This window comes from Anopheles coustani, chromosome X, assembly GCF_943734705.1.
Source record: "Anopheles coustani chromosome X, idAnoCousDA_361_x.2, whole genome shotgun sequence".
Taxonomy (NCBI): domain Eukaryota; kingdom Metazoa; phylum Arthropoda; class Insecta; order Diptera; family Culicidae; genus Anopheles; species Anopheles coustani.
The window spans coordinates 8,635,207-8,654,794 of NC_071290.1; the positions used below are offsets into that span (position 1 = coordinate 8,635,207).

Consider the following 19,588-nt stretch of genomic DNA (forward strand, 5'->3'; position numbering starts at 1 on the left):
AAACCTAGATAAGTGGAGTGGATATGCATCGTTTGGAATGAAAACAAATGTTCATTGCCAAAGCCTAAGACTAATTCGCTTCCCGCGCGGACGAACGTCGTGAGTGCAAAATACGTTTAAACGAAGAAATGGTGAAACCAAATCCTACATGTAATGAATGAAACTCTCCAATTCTATGCTTGTCTTTTTTCAACATCGAAAATCAAAATGCACGTAAGGGAACGCGAACAAACATCTGCAGCACCACATTTTTCACATTATCTACACTTTCACTGCTGTTTCAAAAACTAAATATTAACACAAATAATAGATAAATTAATAAAAATAAAATAAATTGCCATACATCGACGAACAAAGATGCGCATCGTGATCGAAAACAGTGTCTCGTTGTACGCCCCTTAGACTAATCTCAGCGTCGTCACCGTTGTTGGTCGCATTTGAGTGTTCCGTGTGTCGAACCCGAAGGTCTAAACATTATAACACCGCAGACTGCCATATTTTAACCTTAGTGTTAGTTAGGACGACGCAGGACGTGGAAATGAAATGCTATGAAAATCACAATTTGAATTTAAATGCATATGTTATTTACAAACAGAGCTGTTGATCAACGTGTTAGGAGCGTGTGGCACAATGTAATGCGTAATCCATCGGCCGAGATTGGACGAACGTTGGATATCGAAAAGATCTAAAAGAAAGTCCTCGTTTGTTGATGGCAGAGATATATTTCAAACGATATGGAAACGAGAGAAGACCGCAGTTTCTTGCGAAGGCAGAGGACGACATCTTGCATTGATTGATAGCAGTAACAAATTAACAGCCCGTGAGCCTTACGAACAGGTGATATCTTGCACGTTGCAGGCGCGTGGAAAACAGAGAGCAGGGAAAAATCAAACCAATGGTTGCAATGGTTGCCGGCAGGTTTCCACGCTAGGTTAATGTTGGAGGGTAATGTAATGAGTTAAAATACATCGAGGTTTCGGTAATCGACGACCCGGTACGATTGATTAAACCCAACCCGGCAAACTCGGTTAGGTTAATGGGAGGGCAGCAACGTCTCGAGCGAAACGAATCGCACCACCGGATCGGTTAGGTTAGCTCTGGAGTTGCTTTATTTATTTCATAAAATATTCTATCAGCTAGTAGCATCTGTTTATCTCAATCATAGGTTCAACATACTGTACGCCGTGGACTTCTGTGCTATGCGCCGAATATTTAGTGAGGCAGTATTTATTAGTTGCATACTTTAGGGCTGTATTAATTAGTTTTGTAAACTTTAGAGCGTTAAGCTGAACCAGAACGGCGGTGTATGTAGCAGTAGGCAGGCAAGAATAGTGGAACCGAACGGTGTTTTGCCCCCATGAACCAATTACAACCGCAGTGAAACAGAAAAGCACAAACTGAATACAATCCATACCGTAATACCGTCCCCGGTGCGCCTGGCTTCGGACTGCCAGTGTCCACTAGCTTAGAACGGGTTTAGAGGCGTACAATCATCACTCGTAAAACAAGAAAAAAAAAAGCAAACACAAAGAAAAAATGAAACCCGTTTGCCGTCGGAACGGATCACACGGGGTACGGCGAATGCGAAAGCCTGCGAGTCAGAGATCGGCCAAACGCCGAAGCGTACGGGTGCATAATTAAATGCAAGCCGCAGTTGTAACCGTGAGGAATGCAGCTCGTGTGTGCCAACTCTCCGTTTTTGTTATTATTATTTTTGTGCGTAATTTGTCAGAAAATTCTTATGATAGCACTTAGCGGTGTGAGTGTAGGAACCGAGATGGAAGCGTTGGAGGTATTTTCAGGGAATCGAGCGAGAGGGTTAAGCGTGATGTAGTTAGTACAGTAAGGGAAAAGCCGCCGGAGGAAATATGAGGCAAATACAATAGAAGGACTAAGAAACGAAAGACGTAAGAACCTTAATGCTGTGTGTCATTAGTCGTAATAGATATATATATACATATACATAAACAAAAGCAAATCAAAACATTATTATTATCATTACTATATTATATTACTGTTATAGCGTCAGAATAAAGTTTAATTTTTCCCTACACTAGATGTGTGAAGACAATGAAAACGCGGCAGTCTTGGATTCGGTTTTTGTTCGTTTGTTTGCTTTGCGTGCTTGTTGTTGTTAGAGGCGCGCCGTTTGTAGTGTTAGCGAAAGTGTCTTCGGTAGGACGTCCTGCTTGTCCGGCGTCGGATTGCTTTCCTCCTCCTTGGTGCGGGATTCTGGAAAGGCATGGATTTTAGGACACCGCATCAGCAATAGGTAAGCTTAAAGTAGTGAAGGGACTGTTGGGCATCTACTTACCGGTCGTGTTTTTGCCTCTTCCGAACAGCATCCGCTCCAGGCCGATGATTGGGGACTCGAAGAGCAGCGCCCAGGCAAGGGCAAGGGTGAGCGTGAAGCCGATGTCGCCCCAGAACTGGTACACGGCGTGCAGGTCGGTGAAGTAGTACGGCAGCCGGGCGCTGCCGGCCATCATGAGCTGGATGGGCAGGTGCAGCAGATAGATGGAGTACGAGAGGCGCCCGAGCGGTTGCCAGATGGTGGCGCCGAGGAACCGATTGACCGGACCGCCGTACCCGTTGACGCAGGCAAACACGATCCAGCCGACGGCGCCGGCCCAGGCGACCCGGTTGAGCGCCTCGTAGAGCGCGTCGGCCACGAGCGGGTTGGTGGCGTAATCGGGCTGCTGCAGCGGATGGTCGGCGAACAGGATGGTCAGCATGGTGGCGGCCGCCAGCGTCCAGCCGAGTGCGACGGCCCACCGGGCGAGCGGGACGTAGTGCTTGCGGGTGCGCTGGAGCACGTAGCCGACTCCCACGCCGACCAGCCAGGCGCCGGCGCGCGTGTGCGTCGGATAGTAGGTGTGCACGTGCCGGATGCGGTTGTCGTCCACGGCCAGAAACGAGAGCCGCAGGTCGTACACGAGAAACAGCACGAGCACTGTCACCATCGAGGCGAGGGCGAGGGCGACGACCAGCAGCAGCGCCCGGCGGCCCCAGCGCCACAGCGGATAGATGAGCAGCGGGGCCAGCAGGTACAGCTGCATGTCGACCGACAGGTACCAGGTGTGGCCGAGGCAGAGCTCGCGCGGGTTCACGTAGTTCTGCACGTACAGCAGCGTCGACCACCAGTAGGAGCGGCAGTGGCCCGACGTCAGCGTCATCGCGCTGTCCCAGAACGGGCCCGAGCCGTTGTGGCGCATCAGCGTCGCCGAGTAGAGCACGAGGGCACCGAGGGCCGGCGTGAGTCGCAGGTAGCGGTGCACGTACATCAGCGGCAGGTTGAGCCTGCCACTCTTGTCCAGCGCGTTCAGCAAGCTCCAGCAGGTGAGCACCCCGCTGATGACGAAGAACGAATCCACCGACACCGTCGAGGCGACGACCAGCACGCTGTGGTACGACTTCAGCCACTGCAATGAGGAATGAACAACACGCGTCAACAACCATGAAGCATAGTATTGAAGTAATCAAACTACATTCACATTATGTTAGTACTACTGTCTACATCACACCAATGCAATCGTGTGTATCTTTCAATTGAAGTGAACTTTTCCAATTCTTTCATCGAGTATAACATTATCGGACGGCCTCCCAAATGTACCTAAACACTATTAGGATATTGACATAAGTTTTACATCTTTTTTTTTAAACATATTTAGGTATCTTTAAAACCAAAGTAAAGTGTTGGATTCGAGTGATCTTTGAATGAATGGCTCATCCTTTGCTTATACTTTGTTGTAAGACGAGGTCGTCCTAAGCTGTTTATCAAAAATGTTGGTATTATTATTGTACCACAAACAGACTGTTTAAACATTTTACATATGTTCAACGATTTGATACGTTTTATGATTTGCAAAGCGCTGTAACACTAAGTTTTGTTTGAATTGTGTAGCTTCTCTCGAGGTATTTGTGACGTTAGACTGTTTCAGATAATGTAGCAAAAGTCAACAAATCTTGGCAGTCACAAACCTTTGTTGAGAGTATGTTTGTTGCGTTGTGTTTGAATGGACGATTCTGGGAAACTTACCGTTCCGATGACTTTCGAGTTGATGAGCGGCACCATCCCGATACGGGTGTAGTTGTGGCTGAACACGACCCAAACCATCGAAATCACGCGTATTCCGTTGATGCAATCGATCGTGCTGGACTTCCCGGCGTCCGGCCGGCTGCGGTCGACGGTCGCCAGCAGCTTCCGGCCGTTGGTGACGAGCGAAAACATGACCAGATTCGGATGGGCCTTACGCCGCCGGCAGCGGGCCACTACGTCGTACAGCGTGCTGGCAAGCGCCAGCAGGAGTATCGTGGCGAAGAACGCACTGCAAAGAAAAAAAAACACCCATGGTGGTGTGAGGACTTAGAGATGTTCCTTATGGATCCATCGATCAGATTCATCTATAGGAATCGTTTATGGAAGATTCATTCAGATTGAATGAGTTTTGGAATCCTTTGGCAAATCACGAATTTGTCATCCGCGATTTGCGAATCACAAGCAAATCTTGAATCTTTCAAGATTCATGAATCACCGACGATTCGTGAATCTGTAACGAATCATGATGCTCCGACGTGTGAAAGATTATCTTATTTATGTGTCTCTTGTCGAAATACTAATGAATTCGGAAACATTTTCTCAGGAATCTTAAGACTATTTGCGTACAAAAAACGTTGCTTCATTAAGCTCAGGTTATCTAGATAATTAGTCAAATCGATAGGTGCTAAATTTACTGAAGATCATTTATGTACATTAATTTTGGGCGATTCAAGAATCATTCGTGAATCATGGTTCATTGGAGATTCATGACTGGTCAGTGTGTCATAAAATTATCGATGATTTATGAGTCATTATTGTTGATGGAGGTTCATAAATCACAAAAGGTTAAGGAGATTCGTATCTACGGATCTAAATGTTAGTCGCACAGCTGAAGTGAGGATGTCTTACATAGCTGCGGCCTGGGAGCCACCTAGCGGTTCGGGTATTTGATTGCAACTCAGCCGGACGTCAGGCAGGTTCGGGACGGTTCGGTTGAGTAGCTGCAGGAAGTGGTCAGCGGTGCAGGCAGCCGGTATGCACGCACCGAGCCGGGCAGCCCAGAGGTCTCCGGACGTGCCGGGCATGATACGTGGCTGGTGGACCGACGCGGGCAGCAGGCCCTTCAGTGGCACGGTGAGAAAGCAGTAGCGCCCCTGGATCGCGCCGGCAAGGCCGCCGGCATTGTGCCACAGGTCGACACACTGGTCGTAGTGTCCCAGCTCGTACAGGTTGCCGGCGAAGATACCCGCTGGCCATTTGCCCCACGAGTCGACCACTGGGAACAAAACGGAAGAGATAATGATGGTGAGAGATGTCGCTGAACGGTAGTGTCGACAAGGTGTACGATAAGTGCGATGGTATTTCACTCAAGTGGGCTGAAATCCGCTCTAAGTCTCTAGTGGCCTATATGTGCGGTTGTAAAAATAGCGACACTTGCTTTGGATTAACGTGCTTGAACCACTTGAAGCAGGCACTTGTGCACTAAATGGTCCCAACTTCAGCATGCCGACGACACTCGTCAACTTCTTGGCAGTTTACTTTGGATTTAGGCGCAGCCTTCTGGTTCACCTGGGCTCACTTGCTCACTTGGAGGAAATCCGATCTTGAAGCGAAAGCTCTCGAACACCATCGGTATGCAAAGTCTTTTAACACACACACACACTGAAGGTCTACTGAACCGAACGAACCCCTACTTACATTCGATTGACCAAAACTCTTTCGCTTTTAGTCCCATCACTAGCGCCCGGAACTGGTGCTCACAGTGCGTCCCGTCGCTCAAAAGACTCGTGTTGGCTGATTGAAGAATTTCCGCCGGAATTCCGGCGAATGTGGCTAACTGTGGAGGGGGGAGGTCCAGCGATGAAACGACTGCGATCGCAGCGAACAGCGCCACCAACCGGGGCAGCCTTTGGTGACGCATGGTGCGTTCGGTTTGCGTCTTGCTCGAAAAATACCAGAAGCACCCACCCGGTATCACTACCTAAGCACCTACTGATCTGGTTCGAGTGAAGCGACGGGAGTTTTATATACTTGTGCGGTGCTTGAGGTTCGTTCTCATTCTGAAACTCCCGCCCCGGTACGCCAACTCGATGTCTCGAGCCTCAATGGTCAAGTGTAGCGCAGATAACGGCCTTCGAAGTCGAATAGCTGCTTTTCCCAGCCGGTAAACCCAACAGCCATCTCGCAATCGCCGCTTTATCTCGATTGTGTAGTATTCCAATATATTGCCGGGTTTGCATGCGCCCGATACCGATGCCGTTCACGCGTTTATAGCATTTAGCCTGGCAGCTGTAGCTCTAAGGCTGGCGTCATGGATTTCATTGACCCGCTTCTATCTTCCATTGTGCACTATGATTCTGCTCCACAGTCGTAGCTAAACTCCGCCTTTGTTGTTGGGATGGTTTGTAGTGAAAATCATTTAGGAAGTCAGTTGGACCTATACAGGACCTATATGCTCTTATACTATGTGAAAGTAGTCCAGTAAATACCAAACAATTCCAAGCGTTAAACGAAGTCTTTGGATCTTACGGTTATGTTTATCTGCTTGTGTTGAGGGAGTGTCATCAGATCATTATTGAAGCAGGAACATCTTTACCCAGAGACTGCCGTACGTCATTGCCTTAGATTTCATTATTATTTGAGGACGTTTCGTAAAAGAAAACAACAATCAAACTACGATGATACACATTATTTAGTTTGTTTGATAGGGTGGTTTATCGATTTATAAACACAAACTGATGACTAGATAGATGGGAACAGAAGAAAATCCTTACTTCGCTAGAGATTTGTGGTACTGTAGGTGATTTTGCATCGCGGTAAGGTGCCCGGAGTACAAACCGATAACATTTTAGGGGGAACCAGCCTCGGTACTACGGTGACCGCCGGACCTGCTCTACTTCCGTGTACCGGTGGCATACACGCACACACACACACACACACACGCACACACACGTCCACACAAACACGACTGGAGTTCTTGACTCTTGGAATTGGTTCACCGTCACGGAGTTGCAAAATGGCACGAATGGGCTTAAATCGTAGAGATGCTGGTTGGATTTGCTGAGTGCACTGAGCGACCTGTGTCGGAGGCTGTAGTCGGTAAGTTCTTATACAATATTAGCTGGACTAGTTCGTCGGCCGTCTGCTTTGGACTTGGTAAGGGATGTTTTGACTAGCATCGCATAAATGAGACGGACTATTCTACCGTCACCGACAGTTAGTCCTATTGCGGCGCGCTGCAACTGGGGCGCCATCTTTGATTATCGACTAGTACATGTAGGTATTTAACAACCGTTTGCAGCACCAGCGTGCAATGCTCACAAATGTACACACTCACGGTTCTGAGGCTCGACCTCGGTGGATAAAGAAACGAAAGCAAAACAAGAGAACCCCTGGATACACACATCCAGCGCACTGTTGGAGTAGTAGTAGCTGAAGCGTCGTGGTTGTTTTGGGTTTTGGGAAAGTCTTGAAATGATAAGTTGAAGTTAACGCCTGCCTACGTAAGGGCGCCTAATGTCGATTCTAGGACTAAAACGCCAGAGGCTAGTGGATACCGCTGCCTTGGTGCAGGTGCACGATCGACGGAGTCCCAGGTCCGGTCACCGTGGCTGGGATCATTGCGACGATCTGGTGGACGGTGCCGTCGATCGGCAGCGACAGACAGGACGTTGACGGTTCGAGCACTGGCGTGACGGTCAGGATAGTCGGTTCGGACGGCTGGTGTTGGTCCTGCTCCTCCGCCTCCTGCTGATGCAAGGGGACAGCACGACGTCAGGTCATGATGTTATTGCCGAAGTAGTTCAGATTGAAGTCGTCGAACAGGATGTCCTCGTCCTGGCCGGTGGCCGACGGAATGTTGATGCCAAGCTCGGCCGGATCGAGCGCCACCGAGCGCAGGCCGCACTCCTGCACGATTTCCTCCTTCGGCACCGGGTTCAGGTAGTCGGCAATGCTATACTCTGCGGGTTTGGTGAAATCGACTGTTAGAGTGCAGCTCTGGGGCTACTTTCGGGGGAGGGTTCTCGGGTACCTACCTGTATCCAACATTTCGTACGTCTGTATGGTTTGCGTGGGGCGCACGATCTGTATCTCCGTCCCTCGCCGGAACCCGTTGAGTGTGTCCTCTTCAGCGTGTTTGATTTCTTCCGACGTCGCAGTTACCTCGAACTGCGCGCTGGTGATGATGTCGGCGTACAGTGTCTGCGTATGCTGATACGTGGTCGCGATCTGCTGCGGGCCCTGTTGATGTGCGTGCTGCTGTTGCTGATGGTGGTGCTGATGATGGTGGTGGTGCTGCTGCTGTTGCTGCTGCTGTTGTAGCGTGGTCTGCACTGGAAGGTGATGATTTGGTTCGGAAGCAGCGGGATTTATGGCTTCAAGGGTCTGCAATGGCGGTAGAGAAAGGTGAGTATCTGCAGCCGGCACTCGCCCGGTCGAACCCGCTCCTACCTGACACACCGGACTACCGGGTCCTGCCGTAGGGGACTTCGGGGCGTACTGTGCCAGGCTAGCCGTGGCAGCAGCCACCTCGTCGTCCGTCATCGAGTCGGTCGTACCCAGCTCTCGGACGCGCGCGTTCGCCTCCATCTTGAAGAACCACTCGAAGCGTTGCTTTTTCTGCACAGGGACGAACACCGATATCAGTCAGTCGAGACATGAATCGCGAGTCAGGAGGTCATTACTTACGTGCTCCCAAGCGAGGAAGTTGTCCTCCGAGTTGCGGCTCGAGATTGTCCAGAGGTGCCCGGAACCGTGCGACGACTTGCGACCCTTGCGGAAGTGCGGGTTGATCGACAGGTTGTGCCGAACGGAGTTTTTCCAACGGTCGTCGTGAGATTTGTAGTACGGAAAGTGATCCCTGTATCGGATAGGATTGACTACTGTTAGGAAGGTGCAACATTGTAGCGATATATTCGTCCATTTTTTTAGTAGTATCTGCTACTCTTGACGTTTGACGCTTTCATTTTCATCCCAATCAGGAATTCAGATCTCTGTAATGACTAGTAACTCCTTTACTTACTCATCCAACCTTTTGCGATTCCAATCCTTGTTAAGGGTTCAAATCAAAACAAGAATTTTAAAAGATAAGTTTCTCTCTTTGTCTATTTACACGGTCATATCCTGCGTTTAGGTATGCTCATCTGGTATAGACTGCTTTGACACCAAAGGAATACTTCCAACAAGGAGACGGTAAGCGCTAGTGGCTTCCCTCCATTGGCTCCAGCGAATATTTCCCTCGACAACTTCCTTGCCTTCCCATCCGCCTCCCAAACCGCCTAACTTTCCTCCTGTCACAAACCCCCAGCCCGTGGTTGCCTTTCCTCTCCGCCGTGTACGGGTCCAATAATGGCCGACTGGTTAAAGTTGTAACTTTTCGGGCGCTTTTCCAACTTTTTAACGGGGTTTCGTGGGTTGTTTTTTTTACCGCGTCCGCGTTTTTTCTTTGTTTTGCTTCTATCGCTGCCCTTACCCCCCCTCTCCCTCCCTCCTTTTTCTTTGCTTTTCCTGTGCACCGCGCCTTGTCATTGTCCGTGGGCTGCGGGCGTTTGACATTTGCGCCGCGATTTCCACCGTCCGGATGGTTCCGGTTGTAGGAAAAGAAAAAGAAAACAGACACACCCACACACATACACACACACACATAGCGCCAGCGGAGAGAACGGGTGCACCATCTTCGCTCGTGCTACTAGTATGCTTTTTTCTTTTTACTAAGAAGGAATGGAACCAACACCCGAGGGTCCAAGTTCTTTGCTCAAGTTTAGCTTCTGTGCCTTTGCCGTTCGTTTCCTTCACCTCAATCACTTGCTTTTTTTTCGATTCACGGGGAAGGGTGGGGGTTCGTCGGCCCAATTTTCTCCGCTCCGAACCCTCCACTCCCCCCCACCACTCGCACCGTTTCTCTCTCCACCCCCCCCCGGGGGCTGGCGAATGTCACTGCGCTCGGGAATCAGGGAGAAACGGTGGAATGGCGCAGTGGAGAAAAACCCGGTGGAAAATGGTGGCATTAGAAGCATACATAATGGAGGGGAGAGTTTTGGATACCAGCTCGTGCCTGTTTCCCTCCTTCTCCAGCCAGCCTGTTTTTTGCCTCAACCACCAAACCGCCTGGCGCTGGCGATGCGGAGTGCGTTTACTTTCGACTCGGTTGGCGAACAAACTCTACAACCCGGGGTTTTCACGCCGGAGAATGTCGTCGTTCGCCCAGTTCTTACCAGTGCCAGCCACACTAGAACGGTTTATTAGCACATCTCTTTATAACACATCGATTGATTTTTGAGCGGGTTGATCGTAGTTTCGGACGATATGAACTGTCACGAAACCATTTGGATTCATACCAGAGAATCAGTAAAGAACGCCATACTTATTGCACACCGAATTGTTAGCTAATTGACGGATCTCTTTTAAGTAAAGCCATCAGCAAGGTGTTGTTATTCAATTTACATTTCAACTGCAGAAGAAGAGTTGGTGACGAGCGGCCTATAATAAACCGCTCAAGGTCTCCGACGTAGAACGTAGCAGTTGACATCGATTTTTCTCTGCCGCACCACTTGGTGCATATTAAGGTGTGTGTGTGTGTGTGTATGTGTTTGGCTGAGTTTGTCGAAAACACCCATCAAAGTTGGCAAATCTTCAAATCATTTCTTAGTCCGGAGAGCTTTCAAAGGAAAAGCTATTATATAGAGTTGCGCCTTGGATTTATCACTCCCCTGTTGGGACACTACCCAGGAGCTCCCGTTCATCCATAGATCATCCCTGACTGAGGAATTTCCCGATGCCTGATAGTTATAACCACCCGATGGTCGTGTAGTCCTCGATCCAAGCCACCCATCCATCATCCACGAATCAGTCCAGGATTTGCCAAACGTTCCACTCCCCACGATTGGCAACGACCCGGGATTACACGGCACGGTCATCCTGCAGATAGTGCAGGGTAGGTCTATAAATCTTGCCCCCCCATCCGTCCGCCCGCCCAGCCAAGACGTCACCTCGGCACCCCTCGGAAAGCGGCTGTCATAAATCATTGGATAAATCATGCACTACCGGGTGCCCCGAACAGCAAACCCGGAACTCCTCAGCTCCTGCTACCCGAACCGGACCGTTACATAAGACCTCATCCACACGGACACGGACGACGACGACGACGACGATGACGGCGCCTCCATATGGTGTACTATTTTCTGGTGGCAATGTAGCTACTGCTCAGTCCCTTCCGGTAGGAGTGGAACAATTTCGTGCTACCTTATGGCAAGGCTGTAGAGAGGATAGAGGTCTCTTTATATGAAGCTCATAGCTCGAGCTGTACGCGAACTCACGGGAAGGGGGCTGTTTGGGTACGCTATGGTACGCCAACGGTATAAATCAAATACCCGATTGACGTTTCACAGGTTGTTCCGGGTGTTTTTTTTTTCGGGTGGATGTGTGCCCCTCACCGACAGCGTTACACCTGGCTACACCTCGGGGAACACCACAGGGAAAGTGGTGTATTTCGCCTGACGGACAATGTGATGCAGTTGCTGCTGCATTGCTGATGGGAGGCTATTCGCCGAAAGATTGCCCACCGAATGGGTTTCAGGCGATGTTGTCGATGCCGGAAAGTTTCGCTAGATGTGCCTGGACGTCTTCCATTCCTGCGGTAGTCCACCGGGCTATACAATGTTGGTACCAAGTACTTCCGCGTGTTGCGTCGCGGGTCCTGTGAAGTCAATCATCCGGAACGCATCGATTACACGTTGACCTCCAATGGTAGGCACATCGGCGGACCCTGCCAACTTGCACCATGCACAAGCAGCTGGCATCGGAGGACCCTTGGCAGTAGCTCTCACACTCATGTCCACTCATCCGTTAAATTGGGGGACCATTCAATAAAACCGATACTGCACGCGCACCGAACCTGATGACCTGAGCAGGGTGGCGCACCAGTACCACCTGCACCTGCCCTCTGTTTTCTGCTACACACAAACACTCTGTTCTGATGATTGTCATTCCATTTCTTCGAGGGTGCCTTTCGTTTTTGTCTTTCTCTGAGGCACAACCGGAAGTAGGGGGGTAGGGGTCGACGAGGTAAATGTACCTTCCGGGTGTTTTCACCGACTAGCGCACAGGTGCAAGACGGGCAAGGTTCGGTTCGATTTATGATCGATCGATGTTCGTCGACCCGTGCACATGCACCTTCACCCGAGCTTTTTGGAGGAACCAGTCCCCGGACCAGACCTCGGTGCGACATTTGCGATATCCGAAGGGGATGCCCGGCGAGTGAGTAGGGAGGTTGAGGTGTAGCACACTGCCATTTCCCTAATGCTTCCAACGAATGGTTGGAGTTTCCCGTGAGGTGGAAGGCTTTTTCCAAGAGGAAATCAAGTTATCATTATCGAAGAAGCAACCTGATTGTAGGGGATTCACTTAGGTTCTGATATCTATATAGCAGTTTATAGCTGTCTTATCGTTTAATCATTCACCCGGGGACACATACACGCACACAAGCATATTGCCATCATCATTGTCATGCACATCATGATCGGCGTCCTTGTGTTCCTCTTCCTCCAACCATCTAAAACCGCGAAAACTTTACGGCCGACTTTGGGGTTCCGCCATCTTGGACGACAGCGCGGCCATTGTTAAGTCGACGCGATGTGTTATCACGACCCCCGGCCGCACACCATCCCCCCCTCCCCGGGGCTTGGCATGGAAATTACACATGAACCAAAGTGCAACTTCACGCCGATGTCGTAAACAGTGGTCTCTAGTTGTATATGTTTAATGCCGTGACAGTTGCGCCCAGCGTAGAGTAGAATTGCGTCCTGCGTACCCAGGTGCCGGGATGCCTCCTCCCACTCTTACCCACCCGCCCATTCGGCTCAATGACGAACAAGGGGAGGGGGAAGAAAGAAAACTCAACCACCGGGAAATGGGAAAAAACGGTGGGCTACTACGCCACGCTCGCGTTGTCTCGTGCCTGACGGGCAAACGGGGGCCACTCCCTCATTCGCCTAAAGTGCCCCACCCTCCCACACCACTCCATCCACCCTACTGCTTGTCGTACTGGCTGCATAAATCCTCTCCCTGTCTACAATGTTGTCACATGCCGCGTCCACGGCAGTGAACATACTACACACACACACACACTGGGCAAGGGTGCCTCGAGGAAAGGGGGGGGGGGAGGGCGCCATTAATATCTGCCATTTTCGCGTGCGTTCCACCCCGCGCCGACCGCCCGAATCCACCGACGCAATGCTATTTTCCAAATCAATTTCCAAGCCCCTTGGGGAGAAGGGGGTCGGGGCAGCGGTAGACAGTATATAAAACTGTCATAATATGAAGATTAGTTTGACGCAACCACGTAGTAGGACTGCTCGGCACGCACACACCACTTGTTTGTCACATCAGGGATGTGTGTGTGTGTGTGTTTGTTGTAATTTACTTTGCGGGGAAAATCGTAAAAACGGTTTGTGTGGATTGCTACAATTGGCCTGGAATGCTACTGTTTGTTTTTCAACCGCATACGGAAGCGCTTCTTCGCCGTATCTTTGACCAAGCTCGAGAATAGAGTCTTATCGGGTCCGGAAGATTCGGTTTCCTCGTAAGAGTGGGTCATCCGGTTTCGGTTCATGTGTGAGCGCCTGTTTTTCGAGTCCTTTTCCGTCTCTATTGATTGTTTCGAAACATGTCAGTTTCAGCAGAAGTGTAATATTTCATTTTATTGCAATGAAAGATCGCATGCGTCTATTTTTTATTTAGCAACTTAAGAAGTTGCAATATTTACTAAACAAGTTGAAAGCTCAGCGAAATTTACAAAACAATTTCAAAATAGATTTTCACACAGTTGGTAATAAATCCAATCAAAAGCTAGATGAAATTGAACTCGATACTTTTCTTGAAAGTTAACTTAAGAGAACTGATATGTCGATGAAAGTGACAAAAAGAATGTGAAAATAGCTCCGATAGCAATGATGATTTTCTTTAAATCAAAGATTTTGGGTAAATTCAACAACAACAACATTACGCACGGAAAAGAGTGCTACTGAAAATCTTCGTTTGTACAACAATCTAGAATTTAAATGTCCTTTTGTCATTTCTTCGTAATAGAGGAGAGAGTATTAAGTCAATCTGTGAAATTTTGGTTGATTTTTCTGTGAAGCACTGCGATAAATTAATGATTCCTCACTACCTAATAATTTGAAAGCCTTATCGCGTTTCAAGGATTTTGTGGCAATTTTAAATCTACTGCCAGGAATAAATCTTTAAAAGGTAGAAATGTAGTTAATATATTTGCAAAACTGGTTTTGTGTTATCCAAAGGTGGGGTTACATATTCAAAAATAAGCTAATTTTTGTTTAAAGCCTGAGTGTGCAACCTGTTTTCGTCACCTAGATCTGTGGCATTAGAGGATTAGAGGTTTTTGTTTTATTTAGAACCTGAAAATCCTTACTGATGAATTGATTGCATTGTAATATTTGAGTATAATTGAACAATTCTGCATTTAGACGAGAGAGAAATATCTTTTCTCTTCCGAATTTCGGAACTCATGCAGCTTCTAACATAACCTCTTTACTTTACTTGAAACGCGTCCTTTCCATCCATCGATTGTTGGATGCGCATTAGCCAATTACATCGGTGACAGTCCGTGTGGAAAATTGAAAATGGCCTCCAACTCCCAGGCTCGGGGGTGGATTGCAAGAACCCGCATAGGATTGCGGTTAGAGCAGGCAACCCCTGTTCCATCCTACGCAAAGGCTACAAAATGGTTTTCATGCGCCGTGGCACTCTTTCGGGGGTGGAGGTGGAGGAAAGGGGTCTGGTCACCCCAATCGGGCCTTCCCGCTCTGGCAGCCGAGCAGATGGGATGAGAGTACCGCATACTAAGGACCTGCGCACTGGAACTCTGTTATCGAGAGGGAGGTGGTCCGTTCTGCGGTCTGCGGTCAAGCACCTTCCTGTTTTTGTGGATAGCAAAATGTCCATTTCGACTGACCACAACTGAGGGGAGAGAGAGTGAGCGGTACGGAGCGATTGACCAATCGTGCGAGTGGTCCAATGGCAAACACTGTTGTGTACCGTTAGGTGTTCCTCCTTTCGGTTGGACGATACGGTGATAAAACTGTACCCAAACACTCACACAACTACTCACTACCTGCAGGTTCGGCAGCACCTTCCAAGGCTGCCATTTTGTTTTCGATAGCAGGTTCGCCCGAGAATTTCGTTCCTCCTTTCGATACGCGGACCGTCGCGGTGGCTCTGAAGACCACAACAAGCCTCAGAACTAGAAACTCGGGAACTAGGCACTAAGACAATATGTGTCGCAAAAATGGGCGGATGTATAATTGCCCACAGACTTCAGCGTGTGAGCACGAGTTGCGTTCAACTGAAGTGGAAACCCTGACTTGCAGCTCGTGCAATGCCGCCGTTTCGCCAGCGAGAGGCCATCCCCACAACCTGCCTGCCGGAACGCACACTGTTTATTGTTTGTAAATATTGTGCCGCTTTGCGGTCCGCCGCTGGCAAGGCGTTGTCGGGAAGCGATTAGCGCTCGGTGTTTGTTGTTTGAAGAGCTCCGGACTCCTGGAGGGTCCCGGGGCTTGTCCGGATGCGCCCCCTGAAAACGCCCGTGGGAGAACCTGCCCTGGAGTCCTGCAGCCCAGGACTAGAACTGATTGGCACGATTGTTTGCCCCGAAACGCTTGTTGATTGTTTGCATGGGGTTTGGGGTGGGTAAGTCTCACAGTCTGGCGAAGGTGTTTATCCGAATGGAAGATACCTGCATGTTCCGGAAGTGTCGTCCGACTACTACTAACAACGGCCGCGGAATACTTACGAAATCCACTGGTAGATGGCGGCTACGGTGAGGTCCCCCTGCTCTTCCAGCGCGTACTCAATCAGTTCGGTGTAGGTGAAGGGCGGTTTCTTGGGTCTGGGTGTGCGGGATTCGGAAGAGATTGAACAAGAAAGCGCGAGTTGGAGCAAATGGCTCGGTTGGTTTCCTGGCGGATTGGGGGCATAAGGTTGGCATACGTACGATTTGCCGGTACTGCTCTCAATGGTCACATTCTCGCCGACGTTCAGATCACCTTCCTCGATGGCGACGGCGCCGTGGTCGCTCCCGAGGCTCCCGTTGCCGCCAGTGGACCCATCAGCCGCACTCTGGCTCTGGCCGCCTCCGGCAGCATTCGATTTCGAGCGCTGCTTTCTGTTCGAGCGCGGCGAAAGGTTCGGTATGTCGTCCAGCTTGAAGTTCAGCAGCCACGACAGGTTCTTGCAGTCCTCGGGCGTGTCCGGCGTTTGGGACGCTTCATCGCGGATCGCGGGGTTGGGCGGAGGGCGGTGGCAAATACAATAAAAACAGAAAGAAATAATACCAAGGACAAACGATTAGCCTGCGCGAGGAAAGATACGGATGGGTAGAAGAAAAAAAAAAATGCCGTGCTTCCGGTACTTGACACGGTTCCGGTAACGCTGTTGCGTACCATTTCCCCTGTGCATGCGAGAATGAAGGGTTCCTAATTCCGCATCGAACATGTGCCCAGTTAAATGGTATATTTTCACACACCACTGACTCCGTGGGGGGGAGGGCGGCAACGGAGCGTGAACAGCGTATAAATGCCCGGAACGGATCGTGTATTTCATCACGGGCTGCGGGGTAAACACCGGAACCGGGCGGAGGGGACGTGGGTCAGATCCTCGAGAGACGACAGCGAACGAAACCCTCGTATCCGTGACCATGTTTGCACTCAATTTTCATCAATTGCAACAACTTCCGGTGTTTCGATCTCAGGGGGGGGGGTCTGTGCGAGCCCAGAATATATCTGTACCTTGCGCCAGCTGGTCTGGGAACTCGTACTTGTACGATTTGCTTAGATCTGGCGGGTGTCAGCAGCTCGGTGACAGTGACAGGCCGTGATGTGCCTTTCCCCCGATTTGCTAGAACCGCTCGTCATCCATAGGCTCTGACGACGAGAGGGTCTGACGAATAACTGTTTTTGTGTTAGTTTCACATTCCCAACCACTTGGAACTCGGACCTATCCGACGCAGTTCGAGCAGATGCAAATACTGTAACATGCCCCACACGCATCAGATGGTCCTGGCAACTGTCAGAACGCATCGGTAGCAAAACCTTAGATACCCCAAGAGGTTGACTGTCTCGCCTATCTCCGGGCTAGCCGAGAGTGACCTTACCATTGGTGACTGGTGCTCCTCCTGAGGCCGGCTCCATCCGAGGGCTGCTGGCGACCTCCGTGGTTGCGTCGGTTTGTGCCGTCGGGTTCGGCCAGCTGGCACCGCCCGGTGTGTTGCTCTGATTGTTGCCGGTGCTACCGTAGGGACTGCCAGCGTCGCCGGCAGCGTACTGCTGCGGTACGTACTGGTGACCCACCGGTGGTTGATTGTTGCTGTGGTGTTGTGACGTGGGGACATTGTGCGACGGGGAGGAGACGGTTGTCGGTGTGGCCGGTAGCCGTGGCGAAGACGGACAAGATGGCGACTGCTGTTGCTGCTGCTGTTGTGGAGTCGGTTGATGGTGCATGTGGAGTTGCTGCACGGACGATTGATGGCTCGTATGGTGATGTTGTTGTTGGTGATGATGGTGCTGGTGGTGCTGTTGGTGATGCGTGGTAACGAGACACTGCTGCTGCTGATGATGCTGATGACCGTGGTGCTGGTGTTGGTGATGTGACTGATGGTTTTGATGGTGGCTCTGTTGATGTTGTGAATGCTGCTGCTGCTGCTGCTGCTGATGATGGTGATGGTGCTGGTGCTCGGTACTGATGATGGAGTAGCGATGCTGGTGGACGTTGGTCGGTAGGGTCGGTGCAGTCGATTTGCGGTCGAGATCGAGCAGCTCGGCCGTGCTGGTCCAGGTTGAGGAGCTGATGTCGGTCAGCACGATACCGTTGGTGTGATGCACCACGTCCGAGACCGGCACGGTTGAGACGAGATGGTGCTCGGTAATCGGTATCACCTGCGTCGCATCGTCCACATGCTGCTCGGTGACCGTCGGGACGTCGTAGATGTACGTCGCTAGCTGATGGTGATGGTCCGGATGGTCCTGGCCGTGCGCGTGCAGATGCTGCTGACCGTCGCCGGCGAGCGTCAGGGCGTTCGCCGCGTTGTTGTTCGTGTCGTTCGGGCCGATCACGTAAAACTGGCCAATGCCCGAAACACCCTGAAAGGCTTGCCCGAACGCCGGGAACTCGTGAAGCTCCACGCCGCTGCTGCATCCGCCCGACGTCGAGGCGGACTCCTTGCGTGGTTTGGTCTTCAGAAGTGGCCCACCATTACCACTACCGCCACCGGTGGCATCCGTGACGGGTGAATAGGGGGCCGAGTAGCGCGCACTGTCCAGCTCCACGATTGGCAGCTTCCGCTTTAGTGTACCTCGGCCATGCGGAGGACTGCCGAGCTGATTCTGCTGGTGTGTCATTGTCTCGTAGTGCTGATGCTGCTGCTGCTGCTGCTGCTCGGCATTGCTAAGAGGAGCCAACAACGGTGGCGCGGTCACCGAAGGTCCACCGTACAGTGGACTGGAGCGCTGCATCGTGCCCTCCAATCCAATGTTCGCCCAAACTACCACTGGGAGAGGTCCTCTGACGCCTATGACGCAGTTAACTAACGAGAACTTAGCACGAACTGCACCGTTTGCAGCAAGGCTTATGATTGCACACGAATGAAATTACTCCTGACGACTGCTTAGAACTCTGGTATGTCCTTACTTCCTGGCAGTAGCCGATTCTAGTATGCTTCTGCAGTCCTGCTGCTGACCACTATTTTGCTGGCACCTGTGCACGTCAGCAGAGTTTTCACTCACTCCTTCTCACTCGCACCTGTTTCTCTTCCCATTATTGCTCACCCGCTCTTTCTTTCGCCTTCGTTCTGTTTTGTTCGCTTTCTCTCTTTTTCTTGTCGCTGATTTTTGCCCTATTGTTCTGCCGCGTTGTGCTCCAACCCTCGGATGGCTTTCAAGATGGCTCCGCTCTCGGAGAGTGAGTCCATTTGGGATTCAGCAGGTCCAGTTGGAGGATGCGCCGTTCTTTAGGCTGGAATCATGCACTAGCTTGTCGCCACAGCTCATCGCCGGGATAGTCGACAGCATAATTGTTGGTCCATGTACGCGTCCAAACGGTGGCGTAATATCGTTGATATTGGAACCTGAACTATCACCGAACCACAGAGATGCCAAGAGTGCGCTCCACACGACACTGATTGCTGCCACCGGAGTCGTCCGGCATGTACTTAGAAAATCGATTCTCGCAGGACTCGCTGGAGTTGGCGAACGACGGCTTTGAGTACGCCTGCTGTGCCTGCCTGTCGAAATCTGCGATCAGAGACCTACAGTGTGCTTGAAGCTGCGACCAACCGTTGGCGCGTCCGTCCCCTTCGTGGACTCGAAGGATACTGTGGGAAACGCAAGCGCACGCCACTTGCTGAGGCTGTGGGCAGCTCAGGATGTGTGTTCCTATCCTTTTCCGGCCCGCGCCGTGGCACCAGTGGTACGTCTCCAGTACTCAGACACCAGCAGCAGCAGCAACGTGGCTCGTTAGCCGTCTCGTTCCAATCCT

The 19,588-nt window shown here is 50.7% G+C and overlaps 2 protein-coding genes across 2 annotated transcripts; both read right to left on the reverse strand.

Moving 5' to 3' along the window:
• Positions 1–2,134: 2,134 nt before the first annotated feature.
• Positions 2,135–6,656, reverse strand: LOC131269004 (nose resistant to fluoxetine protein 6-like). The gene is made up of 6 exons (XM_058271313.1): positions 6,636–6,656; positions 5,738–5,876; positions 4,949–5,315; positions 4,040–4,328; positions 2,315–3,422; positions 2,135–2,232 (listed from the first exon to the last, which is right to left on the reverse strand). The coding sequence occupies exons 1-6, from the start codon at positions 6,654–6,656 to the stop codon at positions 2,135–2,137; spliced, it is 2,022 nt and encodes a 673-aa protein (XP_058127296.1).
• A 1,157-nt stretch (positions 6,657–7,813) lies between these two features.
• On the reverse strand, positions 7,814–18,567 carry LOC131269262 (transcription factor mef2A-like). Its single transcript, XM_058271610.1, has 7 exons — positions 17,196–18,567; positions 16,053–16,323; positions 15,852–15,947; positions 8,729–8,900; positions 8,492–8,659; positions 8,077–8,425; positions 7,814–8,001 (listed from the first exon to the last, which is right to left on the reverse strand). Exons 1-7 carry the CDS (start codon positions 18,565–18,567, stop codon positions 7,814–7,816), a joined length of 2,616 nt encoding a protein of 871 aa, XP_058127593.1.
• Between the last annotated feature and the right edge of the window lie 1,021 nt (positions 18,568–19,588).